This window comes from Myotis brandtii, unplaced genomic scaffold, assembly GCF_000412655.1.
Source record: "Myotis brandtii unplaced genomic scaffold, ASM41265v1 scaffold122, whole genome shotgun sequence".
Taxonomy (NCBI): Eukaryota; Metazoa; Chordata; class Mammalia; order Chiroptera; family Vespertilionidae; genus Myotis; species Myotis brandtii.
In genome coordinates this window covers 949,955-969,435 of record NW_005354255.1, presented here as the reverse complement: position 1 = coordinate 969,435, position 19,481 = coordinate 949,955, and the positions used below count along the sequence as shown (strand labels likewise).

The 19,481-nt window shown below is 55.6% G+C and overlaps 1 protein-coding gene across 1 annotated transcript in view; it reads right to left on the bottom strand.

Annotated features, from left to right (window-relative positions):
* Window positions 1–19,481, bottom strand: part of PIP5K1C (phosphatidylinositol-4-phosphate 5-kinase, type I, gamma) — a 33,836-nt gene that overhangs the window by 552 nt on the left and 13,803 nt on the right. Inside the window, exons 8-19 of the mRNA XM_014533690.1 lie at window positions 18,802–19,007; window positions 16,352–16,435; window positions 15,159–15,207; window positions 13,699–13,783; window positions 11,220–11,381; window positions 10,388–10,526; window positions 10,200–10,232; window positions 8,733–8,837; window positions 6,603–6,726; window positions 5,081–5,158; window positions 2,661–2,744; window positions 1–2,377 (exon numbers count right to left, since the gene is read on the bottom strand). The exon at window positions 1–2,377 is cut by the window's left edge and continues 552 nt beyond it. Coding sequence (XP_014389176.1) covers window positions 2,375–2,377; window positions 2,661–2,744; window positions 5,081–5,158; window positions 6,603–6,726; window positions 8,733–8,837; window positions 10,200–10,232; window positions 10,388–10,526; window positions 11,220–11,381; window positions 13,699–13,783; window positions 15,159–15,207; window positions 16,352–16,435; window positions 18,802–19,007 — 1,152 coding nt within the window. The 3' untranslated portion in view covers window positions 1–2,374. The remainder of the gene's footprint in view (window positions 2,378–2,660; window positions 2,745–5,080; window positions 5,159–6,602; window positions 6,727–8,732; window positions 8,838–10,199; window positions 10,233–10,387; window positions 10,527–11,219; window positions 11,382–13,698; window positions 13,784–15,158; window positions 15,208–16,351; window positions 16,436–18,801; window positions 19,008–19,481) is intronic.

The window sequence follows — 19,481 nt, the reverse complement described above, 5'->3', positions numbered from 1 at the left end:
CAGGCCTTCCTGGTCAGGGGTCTGAGGAAGGCCATGGGTCCACTACAGTTATAAATAAGGTCTTGCCTTCCTGCCCCCCTGCCCAGAAAAGAATGGACAAATGCCTCCCATCAGCACAGTCCTGGGACAAAGAATACAACACAAAATGGGTCTCCAAAGGGGTCTTCCTGACTTAACACGAAAACAGAAATGTCATATCCAGGAGGTTTGCAAATTTCTCCTACAAGTCAGCATCCAACCACTGCATTTGTTCTGTGATTCACTCAGGAGAGCCCAAGGGGCCCAGCAGGGGTTGGGGCCTGATGGGGCCACACAGGCAACTCCCTTGCTCGTTTCTATACTGACCAAGGATGCCCTGGATGCAGGGCCCACTGCCCCAGGACTGTGCTGCTCCACTGGTCATCGCCACTGGGGCTCAGGATGTCTCTGGGGCCCAGCCTCTGGGGGCCTGGGTGGTGACTCTCACGTTGGTGTTTGGGTGACGCAGCTGTCCCTGTTAGTCCTCCAGAAGTCTGCCTGCTCAGCCTGCCTGCCTTCGTGGTGGGACTGGTCAGAACAGACTGGTGACTTGTGGCCAGGGTGTCTGCAGACAGCGCTGGTCTGAAATCCAGGTGAGGGTGTTCCCCAGGGTCTGGACAAATGCTCCTCGGGCAGTAGGGAGCGAATGCTGTCTTGCTTCTTGTTCGGGCTACCTGCAGGTTATTCTGGCGGATTCTCTGGGGCCCCTTCCCCAGGCTGCACAGAGTCTCCCATGGCCCTGCTCAGAGCTGAGGTGCTGCCCCTGCGCAGACAGCAAGAGAGCCTTCGGTGTGCAGCCTGGTTCTCCAGGGAAGAGTGGGCAGCAGCCAGATCAACAGGTTCCCTCCAGCAGGCTGTCTGAGGTGGGATGAGGAGGGACCTGCATAGCAAGAACCAGCAACAGTATATGCAGCTTGCAAAGGACTCAAAAAGTCAGATTCCGAAATCAGCGAGTTATCTAGCTGTCTCAGGCTCCATCAGGGAGGCCGGGGCTGGGGAGGAATTCTCCCAAAAGATGGTGGCTTCTATTCCAGGCTGGTTCCCAGCTGTTCCCATGTGGGCCCGAGCTGGCGGGGGTCCACAGAGTGGGCAGGGGGCAGCCATCACTGACATTTCATCTCAGGGGGTGGAAGTGTGTCTAGGGGGAGGAGTGACTCTGCAAAGCTGTCGGCTACAGCAGCCCCTCCGGACACAGCAGCGTATCCTGGCAGTCGCCCAGGGGGGCCCTGGAATGGCTGCCCCTGTTGAAGATGACAAAAATAAAAATAAAAATACTGTTTTTCATTAAAGAATTTTTTTCCTTTAATCTGCACAGGTGTCTTCATCATTTAAAAATGAGAGAGAGGCTGCCCACCCGTCATGGGGGGACTCTTGCTGCAGAGAGTATGTCCCTCTAGGCCTTGTGCCTGCCCCTGGGGAGGGCCCTGCTCCAGGACACAAGCTCTCGGGCCCAGCTGCCTCCTCTGAGTCGGATGTTTCGGAAATCCTTCTTTGCAAAGGTGTCTCCCATCACTTGGGCCCTATATTCCAGACACTAGGCGGTCCACATGGATGAGAGAGACGTCCACAGCCCTGAGCTCCATCGAGCGAGGGGGTGGCCGTGTGTCCATATTCTAGTCACTGCCAGGCTATTTCTGCTCCAAGTCACCTGGGAGGCGGGGGTGGTGTGAAACATACACTGAGAGATGGAGGAGTCAGCAGGGTGGTGAGCCACCCCAGGCCACCAGGCGGCCTCCCCCAAGGACAGATGCCCAGCACCCGGTCCACAAACCTGAGCTGAGAGCAGTTGCTGGGCACAGGTGTGTGGCTTCCAGAGGTGCCCTGGGAACCAGTGGGGACCTGGTGGCCTTTCTTCTAGGTGCCCATCCAAGATAGACAGAGGCGGAGCAGGGCGGTGCCTGCGGACACTCAGCAGGATTTTCACCTGGAATGGCTGGACCACTGGGTCACAGGTCCCCAAAGCCAATGAGCCTTGTTCTCTCAGCAAGACACATGCAAGCATAGCAAAGAACCAAAAAGTGCATAGAATGAAGTGTCTTCTTTTCCCATTGTTTTTTTTGTTTTGTTTTTTGTTTTTGTAAAAAAAGCAGCCGTGTGCTGCTGTCTCTGTGCAAAGAGTAAGGACCCAAAATAAATACATGATTGGAAACTCAGGAAGGTTCACAGTATCACAGGCGCAGGTAGTTGATGGAACCGGGGTCATTGCTTTGCAGCCCGGAGCATCAGCGACCATCGCCAAGGGGAGGATGTGGGCGAGTGAGATCCAGTGGCAGCCAGGTGGCATCCCCTGTGCTCTGGGCCGAGTTGGGCTGGCCAAGTGTATGCTCCACTCCTATGGGTTGGTGATTCGTAGAAATTACTGCAGAAGGCAAGAGAGGCAGGTGAGGGCGAGATGAGCCGCGGCTGGACCCCCCACCCATTGGGCCTCCCATGATGGGGCCTGGCCCCACCATTGATGCCTCAGGCCAGGGACTCCACGTGCCATGAGGGCTGGACACAGACCCAAAATACTTACCCATGGGCCACCACACAGGAAGAGCCCAGGCCTACCCCTCCCGCCCAGACCTGTTTCCCCCTGTTTCTGTCCTTGGGGTGCTCTCAGCCCCAAGTAGGCCAGGCTGGCAGGCCATGGGCACACTTACTGTGTCGCTCTCGCCGTCGGAGGCTGAGTGGGCCTGTGCACTATAGTGGAGTGGGGAGTACACCCAGCTCCTCTCATCGGTGGGCTGGAGGGCGGGCAGGCGGCACGTGCAGGAAGGGCGCAGAGAAGAGCAGGGTGTGAGGAGGCACCAGAGAGGTGAGAGGGAGGAAGGAAGAAACAGAAATAAAAGAGGCGGACCCCCAATGCAGGACAAGTGGGCAGCTCGGCCCCCGGCTGCCCTCTCCCTGATGGGGACCTGCCCCCAACCTGGACGGGCCTTGAGATGGGCAGGACCGGGGTTGAGTGGCCTGAGCAGGCAGGGTGGGCAGCAGAAGCAGTGAGTGCAGTCGGGGCGGGGAGCAAAGGTGGCAGGAGCTTGGTGTACTGTGCTGTCCTCTCTCCTCCTCCTCCTCCTCTGCCCACCCGTGACACCTGGCCCAGCAGCACCCAAACCCAGATCCTGCCTGCCATGCAAGCTCTGGGGGCGCTTGAAGGTGCAAGGTGGCGGGTGGCCTAGAGCTTTTCCAGCTGTGTCTGGGGAAGGGGTTTCCCATTCTGTCATCAGATTGGGGGCAGGCGTGCTTCCCTGCCAGGTCTGTTCCCATCTCAGCTGTCTTCTTTCTTCCTCCTCTCGCCCAGGAGCCCCCACTCCTGGCCTTCAAAGCCCCGAGGCCTGAGGACCTCTACCCCGGCTCAAGCCTCTGTTGTGAGCACCAGGCCTGAGCACACACCTGCCCTGGCCATGTCCACCTGGCTGTCCCCAGGCCCTAAACCTACTACAGCCACAACCAACAAGCCCCCAGACCCACCTCTCCTGCACTCACTGCCCCTCAGAGCCCACTTGCTGCTTCCCCCAACCTCTGCGTCTGCTCAACACCACCTTCCCTGCAGCTCTCACAGGCCAGACCCCTGTGCCCATCTGTGACCTAGCACAAAGGCACACGGGGCAGCAGGGCAAGATACTACTGCAGGCCCCACTCATTCCTTCACACGGTTATGGCACAATACAAAACCCTGCTCATCTGCAGCAGCTCGCTCCGCCTCCCCTGCCCACCTGGGAGCCTGGAGGCCAGGGCCAGGCTGTCTGGGGGCTGCTTGTACCCAGTGCCCAGCACAGGGAAGCTGCAGGAGGGAATGACATTGACCTAGCTGCCCTGCTGGGACTCAAAACATGAGAAAAGGGGGTCCCACTGGACCCTCTGTAGAGAGCTGGGTCTGGGGAGGGAGAGACCCAGAAACTAGGGATGACCCCATTAGAGTCAGGTCAAGGGCACATCTTTCCTGCAGGCCTGAGGGTCCTTCTTGCCACTCATCCAGCCTTCCTGTCCTCCCATCCAGCCTCCACACTTCCGTTTCCACTGCGCCCCCTACCGAGACACTCTTTCCTCTTCATTTCCACACCCCACGTGTCTTTTAAAGTCCAGGTCAACCCCCTCGAGGCACCTCTGCAAACTGCTCCCCCCAGGGATCCCTTGGGGGCTGCTGTGTGTCCCCAGCTGATGGGTCATGAAGTCACCTCTGGGGGATGGCATCCCCATCCTGGGAGGACAGTGTGGCAGGAGGGAGTGGTGAAGTAGTCTTGACACCCAGTGGCAAGCAGGGGGGTTGCTGTTGGGGCTGTGGTGTGAGCCTCCTCTTGAGAACAGAAACTCTCTCCAGTTCTTTACCCTGTCCCACCCATTCACACTGTGCGGCTCTGGGCAGGTTACTTGGCCTCTCTGGGCCCTTCATTTATTGCTCATAACGACGATAACAGGACTGATAAGGCCACTGCTGCATGACATCTACATAGCGTCCCACTGGGTGGATGAGTGTTGACTACACACAAAGGCTGGACTCAGAATTTGTTTAAACTGTGTGCTCTTGTGGGCTCCCTGAGGAGCAGAGGCCTCAGTTATTCCATCTGTGAAATGGGTATGAAGATAGTAGCTCCTCTCTCCTGTAGCTAAGAGTCAGCTTTGCAGTCCCTTATTGACCCATGTGACCATCCCCATCAGAAGGGCAGATGCGCCTTGGGGAGCCATCAGCAGGAAAGTCTTAATGAATGAGAAGTGTCCGCCTGACTTGTCCCTCGCTTGGAAGGGCTGGGAAGAGGTGGCCTGGGGCTGGGGTTCAAATGTAGATTCCACCATGGCCAGGCCCGCTGAGCACCAGCCGTGCACCTGCTGGCGACTTGTCCCTCGCTTGGAAGGGCTGGGAAGAGGTGGCTGGGGTTCAAATGTAGATTCCACCACGGCCAGGCCCGCTGAGCACCAACCGTGCACCTGCTGGACACTGATGCTAACTTCACAGGAGATTAAGTGACATCCCTGCAGGACACACACAGCAGGGCACCTGCACAGTTATCATGATTATTTTCCCCAAGTCCCTTCTCAGAGGGGCAGGGGCTGGGCTTCCTGGAGGCCTGCTGTGGTCACTTACAGTCCCCGAGGAGCTCAGCGTCATGGCCCGCAGTCGGCGATGCCGGGGAGAGTAAATCCAGTACCTCCCATCCGTGAACTGGGTGGGCCGGGAGGGCGGAGGAGGCAAAGAGAGGACAGGATGAGGGGACAGGAATGCAGAATCCAGCTGAGGTCAGGAAGGTCAGGTGGAGAGGGTGCTAGGCGGGGCAGGTAGCCAATGGCAAAGCAGTAGGAGAGTTTGGGGGTGTCAGGGTCACACTGTGGCCTCTACCTTCTCTGCTACCCCTTGTGGCCCAGCCACCCACTCACAGGACATAGCCCAACCACCTCACACACAATTCGAGAGAACAGGATGTAAGTCAAGCCCCAGGGATGGGAAAATGATGGCTGGTAGGGAGGACAGCATACAGTGTGCCCCCTACAGTTCCTGGCAGGGGCCCTGTGACCCAGCAGCACTGGCTCAGGACAGCAGGTGGTGGTAGTTAAGAAGCAGCGATAGCGGCAGAGGGCCCGGCCCACCCAGGCCTGGAGGTTTGAGGCCAGGCGCCAGGACCAGGGCAGTGGGCAGCCCCCAGCTCACCTTCCCTTGGGAGGCAGAGATGACAATGGAGGTCTGGGAAGAGGGCAGGCAGCTGGGCTGCAGCATCGGGCATTCTCTGTTGCAACTGGGGCCATCTGACCCCTGACCCACCATCGAGGGCCAGTGGACTAGACTTTGCAGGCTCCTGGCCACCCAGTACCTACCTCACCCAGGCTCCCGGCTCATCTAATCTGTGCCTACAGGAGATGTAAAGGGGGGAGGTGACCCCAGACTTGGGAGGGAGGCCCCGGTCTCCGGGACAGGGCCCCTTCCTGCTGTGATGAACCCCGCCTTGTTCAGGAACAGCCGTCTGTCCTCGGCCAGGGAAGACGGAGGCATGAGGCCCACCTGCCCCTTGCCACATTTCCCTTGCCCCCTAAGGACAGAGCCCACCCAGCCACCCCATCACCCAGGAGGAGAAGAGCCACAGCATTTCCAGCACAGACCCAGGACCCAGGGGCCCATTGGGGCTGAGAGCGTGAGGACTCGGGTGATTCCCAGGGGGACCGGGTGGCAAAGCTGGGGCCTTGGCTCTTGCCAGGCAGTGGTCACAAGGTCTGGGGAGCAAGGCCCAGGGACGTTTCCTGGCCTTGGGCCTGGCCTGGGTATGAGGGGGGAGCTCACATGCCACGTGGGTGTGCATGTGTTCAAGAGTAGACCACGTGAGTGCCGTCAGCATGTAAGAGCACTGTGAGTGTGGTGTGCAAGAACATGTGCAGGTGTGTGTGTGCCTCTCAAATGTGAGTGTGTGAGCGTGTCCATGTCAGTGTGAACGTGTACAAATGCGGGAGTGTGTGCTTGTGAACACGTGTACACATGTGCATGTGTACAGACATGTGTACAGAGGTACGATAGTGTGTGCAATGTGTGTCCATGTGTGTGGGCATGTCAGCGAATGTGCATGCATGAGCACATGTGGGTTGAGGGCCCTATGACGAGAGAGAGCCCCTGGAGGACTTACAAAGTAGATGTCGGTGGCGGGCGTGTCCTCCTCATCCGAGGCCTGGCTGGCGGGCTCTGAAGCCTGGCTGGCGGTTTCCGCTTCAACAACAATGGCAGAGGTACTGGCCGGGGAAGCCTCCACCCTGGGGACAGGGCAGGACATGGGAGTCCTGGGCCAGGCCCTCAGCAGTCCATCCTTTCCTCGCCCACTCCCTCTCACCCTCCTGCCCCCCCTTCATCAGTGTGTCACCGCGGAAACAAGCCTTAGGAAGCCAAATAAAACTGAACACCCCCCGTTTTGTCATGGCCCAGGGTATAACTGGCCTACCTGGACCTCTCCCCTCAACACAGGCACACAAATTGGCCTGGCCTTGCCACTTACTCCCACTGCACCCTCTATAGAGACTGGGTGAACGTAGAGCCTCACTTTCCTTCTCTGAGCCTCAGTTCCTCATCTGTAAAGTGGGGACATGCAGGTCTGAGCACTTACGATATGCCGAGCCTGCTCAAGAGCCTTGTGTGAATGAACCCACTGAATCTCCCTTGGGAAGGGTTTGCTGCTGTTCCATATCACAGGTGAGGAGACTGAGACTAAGAGAGATGGTGAGAATCATGCCCAGGCCTCAGCTGAAGGCTATGTGATTGCTACGTAATTTTCATTTCATGAATAAATGACAAGCTCTGAGGTGACAGAGCGTTCCTAACTGTGGCGAAGTTGTTCTTCAGTCATGTTTCAGGTCAGGTTGTTTTTCTGGGCAAAGACTGAGTGATATGTTACACTGCAAGACTTCAGTTAATGGCAAAAAAGCACAGTGGCAGAGACTGGAGTGTGCGTGTGTGCGTGTAAAATTAACTCTTAATGGCAAAGTGAAGCCTGGGAATGTGGTGTAAATGCTAAGGTCTCTTAAAATGGAACAGCAAAAAAATACAATAAAATAAAAATAGAACAGAAATTCTAAATTATAAAATTAAATAGACCAAACAGATGAGAAATAAGTTAAGACATAAAGAAACTGATTGACAACAATCAATACATTGACAGAGAACTTTCCATTCCCTGGCAAAAAATACACATTTCTCCCATATGTCCATGGATATTAAAAACCATAAAACCAAAAAACTAATGTTGCATGTACATGACCATAGACTTTAATCTGTTTTAAAAAATAGCATAGGTTGTTTTAGGCCACTTTTCAACTCAAAAGTAAAATTAGAGTTAAGTACTAAAAGGGTAAAAAAAATCCTTAGGTACCCAGAAGTGCAGAGACACTCCTAAATACTAGTAAACCTTAGTCCATGGTCTCTCTCCCTGAGCACTGCTGATATCAGGGCTGGGTCACTCTCTGTGGGGGGCTGTCATGGGCACTGTGGGGTACTGGGTAGCATCTCTGGCCCCCACCCACTCAATGCCAGGAACACCCCCAGTTGTGACAACCACAGATGTCCCCAGACATTGCCCAGTGTCATCAGGGGGCAGGACCACCCCCAGATAGTTGAAAGCCTCATTGCCTTACATCAAAGAGGACCTTAAAAGGAAAATCATTAACTATCCATAATGAGCCAGCATAAAAAGGAACTGCTTCATGTCAAAACTCTTGGGACAGTAAAAGCAGCACTCAGAGGAAAATGCATAGCCTTAAGTGCCTCTTATCAAAGAAAGAAAAAAGGAACTTAAGCACTCAACCTATGCCGAAGTAAAAGAAACAAATGAGAAAACAAATCAGAAGTTAGAAGAAAAAAATTACTGATGAGTTAAAGTGCATGAAACAAGAACAAAATATGAGAGGAGAAAGGGTGACTAAGACCAAAAGTGGTCCTTTGAAGAAACTGGCCAGTCATCTTTTGCAAGTGCAGGCAAGGCTAAGAGTGAGGGAAGGGAGGAGAAAGAATCGCAGATCACCACTGAGGTACATCCCTGGACTGACACATTACATGCAGCTCTGTGAGTGCAACTGTGCTCCCCAGCACCTCAGTTCCTGAAGCCCCATTCCCATGCCTCTGCTCCCCAGAATGTGGACTAAATTTCCCAGCCTGCCTTGCTGCCAGCTGGCCATGTGACCATGCTCAGCCAATGAGATTGGGGCAGAAGTTGAGTACAGAAACCAGGCAACAGGAGAGCATGGACCACATGGACTGGATGGTCACTCACCCCTCTTCCTCCTCCTTGGGGACCACGATCTCCACACTGCATGCGGGCTCCACCTGCACTGTGATCTGCTGCAGGTCCTCCTCTACGCGTGCCTCCTCCTGGGGCCTGGAGGCAGTGGGATGACATGCTCAATTTCCCTCCTCTCCCACCTCACTTCCCAGGAACTCCAGCTGAGCTCTGGGCAGGTGCTGATTTCAGTCCCATGGGGTCTGAGGTGCTATCTCTAGGTGCCAACCAACCAGGGTCCTAAGCTGGTCCAGCTCCGGCCTAGTCCTTTTGGCTGCCACGCCCAGCTGGGGGCTTTGAGGGGACAGCAAATGACCGTTCACTTGGGGTTGTCCTGGGACTCTGGCACCAGCAGGGGCACAATGAATGATGGGCGACATGAATCCTGCCCCCATTCCTGGGGTGGCTTGGAACCCGCCTAGGACCTGAACTAGGGGTGGGGTGGTTTGGGGGCCCAGAAGCTGAGGCCCCTGTTGAAGGTGGTGGGAGCCTTTGGGCAGCCAGCAGGCAGCTGGACAGAGGGAGATGTACTTTTCGCTAAATGTGCTTTGTACCATGACTTTCTTTTCAACTGGCAAGAATTATCCTCCCTTAAGCTAATTGTGGAGAGCAACCCCTATTCACTACAGCTGTGTGACAAGATCAAACAACTGGGAACAACCCAAGTGTTCCCCGAGAGCAGGAACAATCTGTTAGAAGGAAGAGAACTGCCTGGCTGGTATGGCTCAGTGGTTGAGCATCGATCTAAGAACCAAGAGGTCACAGTTCGATTCCCAGTGAGGACATATGCCCGGGTTGTGGGCTTGATCCCCAGTAGGGGGTGTGCAGGGGGCAGCTGATTGATAATGTTTCTCTCTATCCCTTTTCCTTTCACTCTCTCTCTCTCTAAAAATCAATAATAACATATTTTTAAAAAAAGAGAAGGAAGAGAACCAGCAAAGGCTCATACCAACAACCTTCATCTGGAAGTGACAAAGCAAGGAACAGGGGCACAGAGCCACAGCTTTTGTCAAAGCAAAAGGGAGAAACAGGCCTGAGTGTATGTTTGCTTGTATATTCATAAAATACCTCCAGAGAGAGGGAAAAAAACATCTAGGGGGTGCTCCCAGGGAAGGGACTGGGCATGGAGCAGAGGCAGGCATCTCACTGTGTGTGCTTTTATATCTCTTAGAACAAAAAAGAAGAAGAAAGGTTTAACAGGTGCAGGGGAGGGGGCACCCAGGTAGGAGTGAAACACAAAGTGACTCGAGATTCTGTGTGGCTCTAGAGCCTGAAGATTAATCGCTAAAATAAATCTGTCCCCAGGAAAGAGGGGCTCTGGGTGGAAATGTGGAGGGGTGAGCTGTGCAGAGGGAAGGGGAGGGCGGAAAGGGGGGCAAAGGAGCTCTGCAGGGAGGAGCTGGGGAGACTGTGGGGACTAGAGAGGAGACTGGAAGGGTGGGGGCTGGGGGCTCATCTTACCGGCTATCCTGTCCAGAGGACTGTGTGCGCCGCCTTCCGAGAGAACACAAACAGGTGGAATAGATGGAACAGGTAGGGAGGCCTCCCCACCTGCCCCACCCCTCCCAGGCCCTGTGCTGGCCCCTCCTCTTAGGAATGCAGCCCTACCTCTGAGCCGCCCCCACCTCCGGGGGCCCCCTTCTGCTCACCTGTACCTTGGCTGCTCTGAGGTCTCTGAGGGGGACCGCTCCGGGATGGACAGGGATGTGGAGGACAGGGTTGTGGCGATGGATGCGGTGGTGGCCTCCTCAAAAGAAGGTGGTGTGCAGGGCAGGAGGTCAGGCCGGCCTGTGGGGAGGAGGCAGTGGGTACCTATGGGAGCCAGGCTCCAGGGCCTGCTGCAGGGACTCTGGGCTCTACTGCAGCTCTCACAATTTTCCCCAGCACAAGGGATTCCAGTACCTTCCTGCTGCTCTCAAACTAAAATCCAAACTGCCTCCCTTTGGTCCTGCCCTATCTGCCCTCATCACCTCCCTGTCTTCACCTCCTCCCTCACACTCACTCTGCTGCAGCCACACGGGCCTCCTTATTGTTCCTCCAACACACCAGGCACCGTCCTGCCCCAGGACCTTTGCGCATGCAGTTTCTCCCTTGATGCTATTCCCCAGCTCCTCCCTGACTGGAATCTTCGACGCTGGTTGCTTGGAGGGACCTCCAGAACATCAGGCCCAACCCACTGAGCACTTCCTCCTTCTAGGTCTGTGTCACCCCCAGGGCAGTGCTTTCTATGCTTAGTTCTCCCTGCAGGTCTTCCTGGGCCTCGTCCCAGCTATTCCCTACTCCCCAGGTGCCGCAGATATTGCACTGGAAGGGGACCCCTCCCATTCGGGCTTAGCCCAGCTGCGGGGGTCCCTTTCCTCACTCACATTGCTATTGTTGCTCCCTGCACCCCTCCCCCTAACCCCCTAGGGATGGTGTCTTTCCCCAGCAGCTGCCTCATTTCTCCTGTCACAAATGTGCCCACTCCCACTGCCCAGTCACCTTCGTCCTCCAGCGTGGGGTAGCTGCGGGCGCCCCGCAGGTCGTACTGCGTGTCCTCCCGCTCACTGGGGATCTGGCTGGCTGAGAAGGCAGCTGTGGGCCCCAGGGGTTTGACGGCCAACAAGGCACCACGGCCCTTCTTGGATGGTGACGACTTCAGGGCTGGGGAGGGAGAGTGGTTGATGTGCTTGGGGCGGTGACAAGGCAGGGCCCCACAGACCTCCATCTCTCCTTTGCGTGAAAGTGTGGTGGGCACCGAGGGGCCCACCACCTGTACACACGGCCCTCACTGTTCCAGTTCCTGCCTGTCCCTCAAGCCTGGGGCCTGGAGGCAATGGGATGACATGCTCAGGAAGCAATGCTCTTCCTGGAGAAAGCCCTGCCCTGCTTTCCGCCTGGCTCTGCCCACCAACAGAGATGGAACCTAGCACCTCCACTCTTGGCCCTCCAGAAACAGCAGCTGCATCAGCAGCTGCCAATGTTTATTTGAGCACTTTGGGGCCTCATCCCCTTTGTCCCAGCCCACCATCGCTGTGCCCAACATTCACACAAGAAAATGGAAAGCCCTGGGGAGTGCGAGGCTCAGCGCCAAGGACCTGGCCCCCAGCCAGGCTGTGTGGCCTGGGGGAATAGCTCAGCCTCTCTTGTTGCATCCTCGTCTGCAACAAGGTCAATGAGGCAGGGAACCCCATAACACTCTGCACCAGGCCTGGCCTGTCATCACCCATCACCGTCCTCTCCTTGCTCCATGGTGGCTAGCGCAGCTCCCAGCACACACTAGGTGCTCAATTTTTCCTGTGCACAACCATTCAGTCCCCCGAAGCCAGCACTCTCCTCGGGACTACAGTGGGAATAACATCCCAAGAAGGTTCCAGGAAGTGGTGTGCTGGTCAAGTTAACACGCATCTCTTTGGAGACAAAGCTGGATTTGTGGTGTTTGCCTATTTTCATGGTATAAATGTTCCCCCCAGTCAGTTGCAAGCTACTGACTAAATGTCACAGAACATGGAGCTGCCTCAGCTTTATGAGCCAACTCCAGGAGATGGGCTGGCTTGCAGCCCACCTAGGCCTGGGCTGGGCTGGGAGAGTGGTCCCACGTGTGGAGCACACCACAGGGTTTGAGACCTGGGGAGGAGGCACACACAGACACACACTGAGTTCCTACTATGTACCAGGCCCCACGCTGGACACTGGGGACACAGTGACCAAGGCCAGCAAGCACCCTGTATTTTTTGGAGGGGGCTGAGGGGTAGAAGACACACAGACACGTTGGGAGCAAGACTCTTTTGGATGGCACGTGGGATCTCAGCCTGGGGTGTGCACCAGGGTCAGAACGAGGCACCTGGTTTACCGCATACGTGGGATCTCAGCCTGGGGTGTGCACCAGGGTCAGAGACCCTCCAGGCCCAGTACACACGTGGGGCCTCCGGAGACCACCCACAGAGCGAGAGCCATCACCGCTCACCCTGTAACCTTCCCTGACAAGTCTAGTTAGGCCAATGACCATCTCAGTGCCACCAAACTCACATGTCCTTAGTGACAGAGCGAGGCTATAGGCAGCCCTGCTGAATGCTGGCACTGGACTTGTATGAAACACATGTTGCCCTCACAGCTCTGTACAGATGGGGAAACTGAGGACCGTGATCTCTACTGGCTGGAGGTCCACACAGACAGAATGAGGCGAAGCCAGAACTCAGACGTGGACATGGGCACCAGGCCCTGTGCTGACCTGTGTGGCGCGGCTGCCTGACTACCCTGTTCTCGGGACCAAGTCCCTGACTGAGCCCCGGGGCTGACCAAGCAGCAGAACGAGGCACCTGGTTTACCGCACTCTTGGCTGCCTGCTCGCCTCTCTCCACACCCCAGGTCCCTCCAGGCCCAGTACACATGTGGGGCCTCCAGAGACCACCCACAGAGCGAGAGCCATCACCGCTCACCCTGTAACCTTCCCTGACAAGTCTAGTTAGGCCAATGACCATCTCAGTGCCACCAAACTCACATGTCCTTAGTGACAGAGCGAGGCTATAAGAGCCATCACCGCTCACCCTGTAACCTTCCCTGACAATGTCTAGTTGGGCCAATGACCATCTCAGTGCCACCAAACTCACATGCCCTTAGTGACAGAGCGAGGCTATGGGCAGCCCTGCTGAATGCTGGCACTGGACTTGTATGAAACACATGTTGCCCTCACAGCTCTGTACAGATGGGGAAACTGAGGACCGTGATCTCTACTGGCTGGAGGTCCACACAGACAGAATGAGGCGAAGCCAGAACTCAGACGTGGACACGGGCACCAGGCCCTGTGCTGACCTGTGTGGCGCGGCTGCCTGACTACCCTGTTCTCGGGACCAAGTCCCTGACTGAGCCCCGGGGCTGACCAAGCAGCAGAACGAGGCACCTGGTTTACCGCACTCTTGGCTGCCTGCTCGCCTCTCTCCACACCCCAGGTCCCTCCTGCTCAAAAGGCAGGTAAACTCACAGGAGTTCTTCCGAAAGACTGTGTTGCTCATGAACTTGAAGAAGCGCTCGGCGTAGAAGCTGGGCCGGTGGACGGAGACAGTGTCCTGGGAAGAGATGTGGGGGCCCGAGGGCAAGCAGGGGTGTGAGCACTATGGCTCCCTGTGTCCCACAGGACAGCCCAGAACAGACCACTGTGGGGGGTGGGGGGTGGGGTGCGCCTCCTCTGTGAAGGGGATAAGAGGGTCCCAGCACGGGGCTTTCTGGAGGGGACCCAGGGAATCAGGTAAGAGGGGCAGGAAGGGGTGTGGAAGATTTTTACATTGTAAACCTATCTGTATTTGTAATTTTTTGAGCCATGTAAATAATTATTCAAAGAACAAATAGCTATTCAAAGTAAACGGATAAATATCAAAATTAAGGAACCAGAGGGATTTTCTACAGCAGGGGTTGTCAGAGCACGGCCTAACACCTGTTTTGTAAGTAAAGTGTTCTTTGTTGTTGTTTTTAAAATGTACTTTTATTGATTTCAGAGAGGGAGATAGAGAAACATCAATGATGAGAGAGAATCATTGATTGGCTGCCTCCTGTATGCCCCACACTGGGGATTCTCTCTCATCATTGATGTTTCTATCCCTCTCTCCCTCTCCCTTACTCTCTCTGAAATCAATTATGAAAACACACACTTTTTCTCTTTTTTTTTTAAAAAGAGCCTCCTGCTGGTTGGCCACCTGGATCTTCTCAATGCACATTCTGGAAGCTCCCGCTTGACCCTCCAAACACTCTCTGAGGGGTGTGGAGGATTGTAGATTGGGATCTTAGCATTTTACAGACTGTAGGCAAACGGATAGCCCTTAACACTTTAGTAAGAATTGGTCTGAAAAGGGGGGTGCCATAGAAGGAAAGTTATCTACCAGGGCTGGCTGTTGCCAGAGTTGGACTAGGAGTGTGAGGGCTGCCAGGGTCCCACAAGTGGGCTGTTTGGCTCCCAGTGGTTGGTTCTCACAGTTTTTTATATTTAGAATTAATCCACTGCCAGGGTTTCCATGTTGGCAGTGCTCAGGAAAAATTGCATTGCAAGCTTTTCTCAAGCAACGGAGATGTTCTGCTGAAGTGGGCCACATGCCCAGCTGGCAACAGGAGTCAGAGCTGTGTGGTGCTGCCCCTGGGCCAAGACCCCCTCACATTGCACAGTTCCAGATTCTTCTTTGGCTGGCCCCTGACTTCCCAGTCAGGCTGTCCTTGGGAAGCCTTCCAATCAGCTTGGGGGTCCCCTCCTCCAGGAAGTCTTCCTGTATCCCTCATTGATGGCTCAGACCCGCTGACCCCTTGCCCTGTGACTGTCTGCTGTACAGCTACTCCAGGAAGGGGGGGACATGTCTCTCAGTTCTTTAGCACCTGTGCCTGGCAGGGAGATGGTCACTGCACTTGTGGACTGACAGATGGAACGAATGAGTGAGTGAATGAATGAATGATGCTCACCCCATCGTGGACAAGTGCCTTCCAGGTGTGTTCCAGCTTCTTGATGAACCTGGCAGAGAAAAAGCACCCAGAACATCAGCCAAATCTTTGGGTCCAGGAGTTCTCTACCAGGGCAATCCTGTCCCCAGAGGACACTGGGCAATGTTTGGGGACATTTGTGGTCATCACAACTGCAGGTGCTGGCTTGTTTGGGGACATTTGTGGTCATCACAACTGCAGGTGCTCCTGGCTCCAAGCAGGCGAAGCAGCCCTGGTTTAAAGGAACTAAAGCTGTCTGTTCCCACTACGGCTGATCTGGAGGAGGAAGTGAAAGGGCCAGGGTGCCTGGCCCTCTGTGGCGGACAGACTGCTAGTGCCTCCCAGAGCCTGCCTTTCCTCTTTCCTCCTGGCCTAGACGGAGCCAGGCTCCTCTCTACTAGAGTCAGTGCCTTGAACCATGGCCCCCAGCCAGGACCCTATCACACATCTGGGCTGGGTACAATGCCATCTCCCCCCTGCAGCCTTCCTGGACGCCCCTCGTCTGTGGGGGAAGAATCCCTCCTTATGACACCACTACCCCCACTTATTTGCTGCCATGTGCTACCCACTCCCTCCGCTCCCTCTTCCCCCAGGGCCTGGGCAGAAATCCTGGCCGGCTACTTCAAAAGCTACCTAACCCTGCTCCAACCCGAGGGAGATCCTGCAGAAAGATGCCTACAGGAGACAAGGTCAGCCCTCCCATATGAAAACAAAACAAAACAAAAAACAGGCTGTGAAAGTTGAAGGGCAGGAGCTGATTTTTACAAAGTCAGTCCTCACTTATAGGTTCTGAGACTAACGGAAACAATGTATAACAAAAACAACTTTACCACAGGCTAACTGATATAAACATGAGTTATGTTCCTAGGCATCTCAGCAATGTTATAATGCAACCATGTTGAACGAAATGATGTTGTTCAAGGACCTGCTATATTTAAAAAAGAGAAGCACGCAAAGAAGAAATCGGCCTTGACCTGTCTTCGACATTACTGAGTCCCTAGGACAAACCTAGATTCCGGGGGTGGAATCTCTAGGTTGGGGACCAAATGCTCCCGTTATGGGAGGGCTGGGGAGGAGGGCGGCCAACAGGAGCCTTCCTGAAGGCTAAGAGGGCCCTGCAAGCAGACAGCACCCGGCTTCCCTGAGCAGGTGCACCTGGGGGACTGGGCACCCACCTGTAGGACTGCAGGATGTCGATGATCCCGATGTGCAGCAGCAGACGCTCCCCTCGGCCATTCACGGCGGGGATCCCACCCATCCTGGAGAGAGAGGAGCCCAGAGCGCCATCACCCACACATCCAGGCCAGAGGACCAGGGACTGGCCCCGCCTACTCAGGTCTAGGTGGGAGGGGGCTGGGGCCCCAATCCTGGTCTGGGACTTGGGGAGAGACAAGGGTGAAAGGAGAGAGGAGCCTTGGGTTCAAGAATCCACATGAGCCCTGACCATTTTGGCTCAGTGGACAGAGCATCAGCCCGCAGACTGAAAGGTCCCAGGTTCGATTCTGGCCAAGGGCATGTACCTTGCTTGCGGGCACATCCCCAGTAGGAGGTGTGCAAGAGGCAGCTGATCGATGTTTCTCTCTCATCGATGTTTCTAACTCTCTATCCCTCTCTCTTCCTCTCTGTAAAAAATCAATAAAATAAAAAATAAAAAAGACTGCCAAATGCAGAAGACGAGGGCAAGCCCCTTGTTAAGCCACCAAAAGGCAGAACACAGGTGAGCGCAAATCACAACAGCACCGTGATTGTTACCGGAGGTCACAGTGTGATTCCTGGTCAGGGCACATGCCCAGGTTGCAGGTGCGATAACCAGTAGAAAGCATGCAGGAGGCAGCCGATCAATGGTTCTCTCATCATTGATGTTTCTATCTCTCCCTTCCTCTCAGAAATCAATTAAAAAATATTTTTAAAAATCCACATGACCCCTATAGATCATAGCTTGGCTGGACCTTCAGTGGGGGTTCCAGCACAGGGGACCCCCATCTTGGCATGGGATGGAGCAACTCTAACAGCCAGCTCAAATTCAAAGCTGGAGGCCTGAGGCTGCTGAAGGGTCACAGCTAAGAGGCCCAGGTGCACACACACATACACACGGTGCACTTGCATGCACTCATGCAACTTGCACACATATGCATGTATATGCATACACACAGTTGCTCACACAGTTACACTCACAGTGCGCACACACACACACACACACACACACACACACACACACATACACACTTGCATAATACGCATACATATGCACACGCACACTCCCAGGCAGGACTGCAAGGGCTCTTGGGTGTAGTCTGGGGAGTTAATTGCCTCACGTAGCCTCACTCCTGAACATGCCCAGCCCAGATGGTTAATGAGGTTACACGATGTAGCAGCTATCCTGAAGCCATCATAACCCAAACCCACCAACATCAGGCTCTGCTCACTGCACTCCATGCACTGCTGAGCTCACCTGCATGCCCTGCCATCCCCTGCCAGGCCCTGTGCAGATCCTACAAACATGCCAGGATGGTCTGAGGTCAGGGCCAGCTGTGCAGGGCCTTTGCACATGCCACTCCCTCCCACCTTGCTCAGTCGTAGCCCTGTGCCTGGTTCCCTCTGCCTTCCACAGCTGGTGGCCTAGTGCAGTGGCCAGGCTGGGGTCAAGCCTTGGCCCCCCCCACCAGCTGGCTGTGCACACAGGATAGCTATCTCCACCCCATCTCTGAGCCTCTTTCCCCAGCTAAAGATGAGGAGGTGGCCCCTCCTCCTCCAGGGCCCCCGTAAGGACAGAACAGGGTAGTGTAGGTAGAGAGTCCAGCTGGTTCCCAGCATGGTCAGTGCATGGCTCATGAACATCATGACCCATCTATAGCAGTTCTCGTCCGGGATGACCCTGCCTTAGGGGACACTGGGACATGCCTGGGGATATCTGTGGTTATCACGCCCGGGGGTACTGGTAGCATCAAGTGGGTAGGGACCAGGGATGCTGCTCAGTACCCCAGTGTCCAGGAGAGTGCCCCACTGAGAATGATAAGACCTCAGTGTCCCCAGTGCTGAGGAAGGGGACATGCCATGAGTCTGTCTCCCTGACTAAGCCCCCAGGGCAGGATCAGGTTGGAGGCTGAGGCTGAGGGGGTGCAGTCGGGACATGCTCCTCTCTATGACCTTGTCATTTGGCACGGCCACCTTTTATCTTTGGGGAAGCAATGCGCTCAATCCTCCCATTGGTGGGTTCTGGGTTAGGTATCTTGCTATAAAGGGGCTCTCCCATCCCGTCATCTCCATATCCTGTGCCACCTTTCAACACCTGTCTAGTTGTGCTTCACACAGTGGGGTCCAGCAGGAGGGAGGGGACCTCTATGTTTCCCATGTGGATGGACAATGGCCTGAATCCACTGATCAGTGTCTGCCGAGGTCGAGACACCCTGGCCATAGCTGTGCGTCATCTGTCTGACCTTCACCAGGCCTGGTGGGCAGACACTGCTGTGCCTGTGTACAGACCAGAAACTGGCCAGACAGGCTTCTGCCTGGTTTGCTTTGTCATTGCTTGCCTTCTGTGCCAGCTCCCCCTGCCCATGTTCACACCTGGCCAGAGGGGTGGGTAGAGACAAGAGCTGGAAGCCCCGCCAGCCCCACTACCTACGTGTCATCCGTCTCGATGGCCTCCCCACACGCGGCCCCGCCCTGGATGGACTCCATGGCTGTGGAGTAGAGCGCCTTCTGACCGAGCGGCCGCTTCTCATCGGCCGTGCTCTGGGCACCCTCAGCCTGCCACTCCCGCTCCTGCTGGTCGATGTTGTGCACACCCAGGAGCAGGCTGTAGTCCATGATCTTGAAGCTCTCCAGCACCTACCGAGTGTGTGTGGGGGGGAGAGCGTCAGGACACACGCCCTGTCCCCCTCCCCCTGCCCCCAAACCTGGTGGTGATCTCAAGCTGCGCACCCTGCATCTCTGTCCGTTCAGTCTCCACAGCCACGCAGGGGGACCCTATTGCTATCCCCATTTCACAGACAAGGAGACCAAGGGTGGAAGGCCAGGCTGTGCAGCAGGCAGATGGCGGCAGAGCTGGGATTGGGTGTAACCCTAAGCCAGGCTGCCTCTCTGAGACCGGACAGAAAGCTTCCTCCCCTGAGACAGAGCAGCTGACTCTGCGCTCCCACTTCCCCGGCGCCAGTTGGGGAGCCTGGGTGCTGTGGATGCAACACCCACTTCAGCCCCACAGTGGAGTCCAGGCACGTGACCATCAGGCTCGGGGGATGAACCCCCCAGATGCCGAAAGGCCCTGAGACTTCAAAGTGGTTTTCTGGTGACACTGTGTGAAGT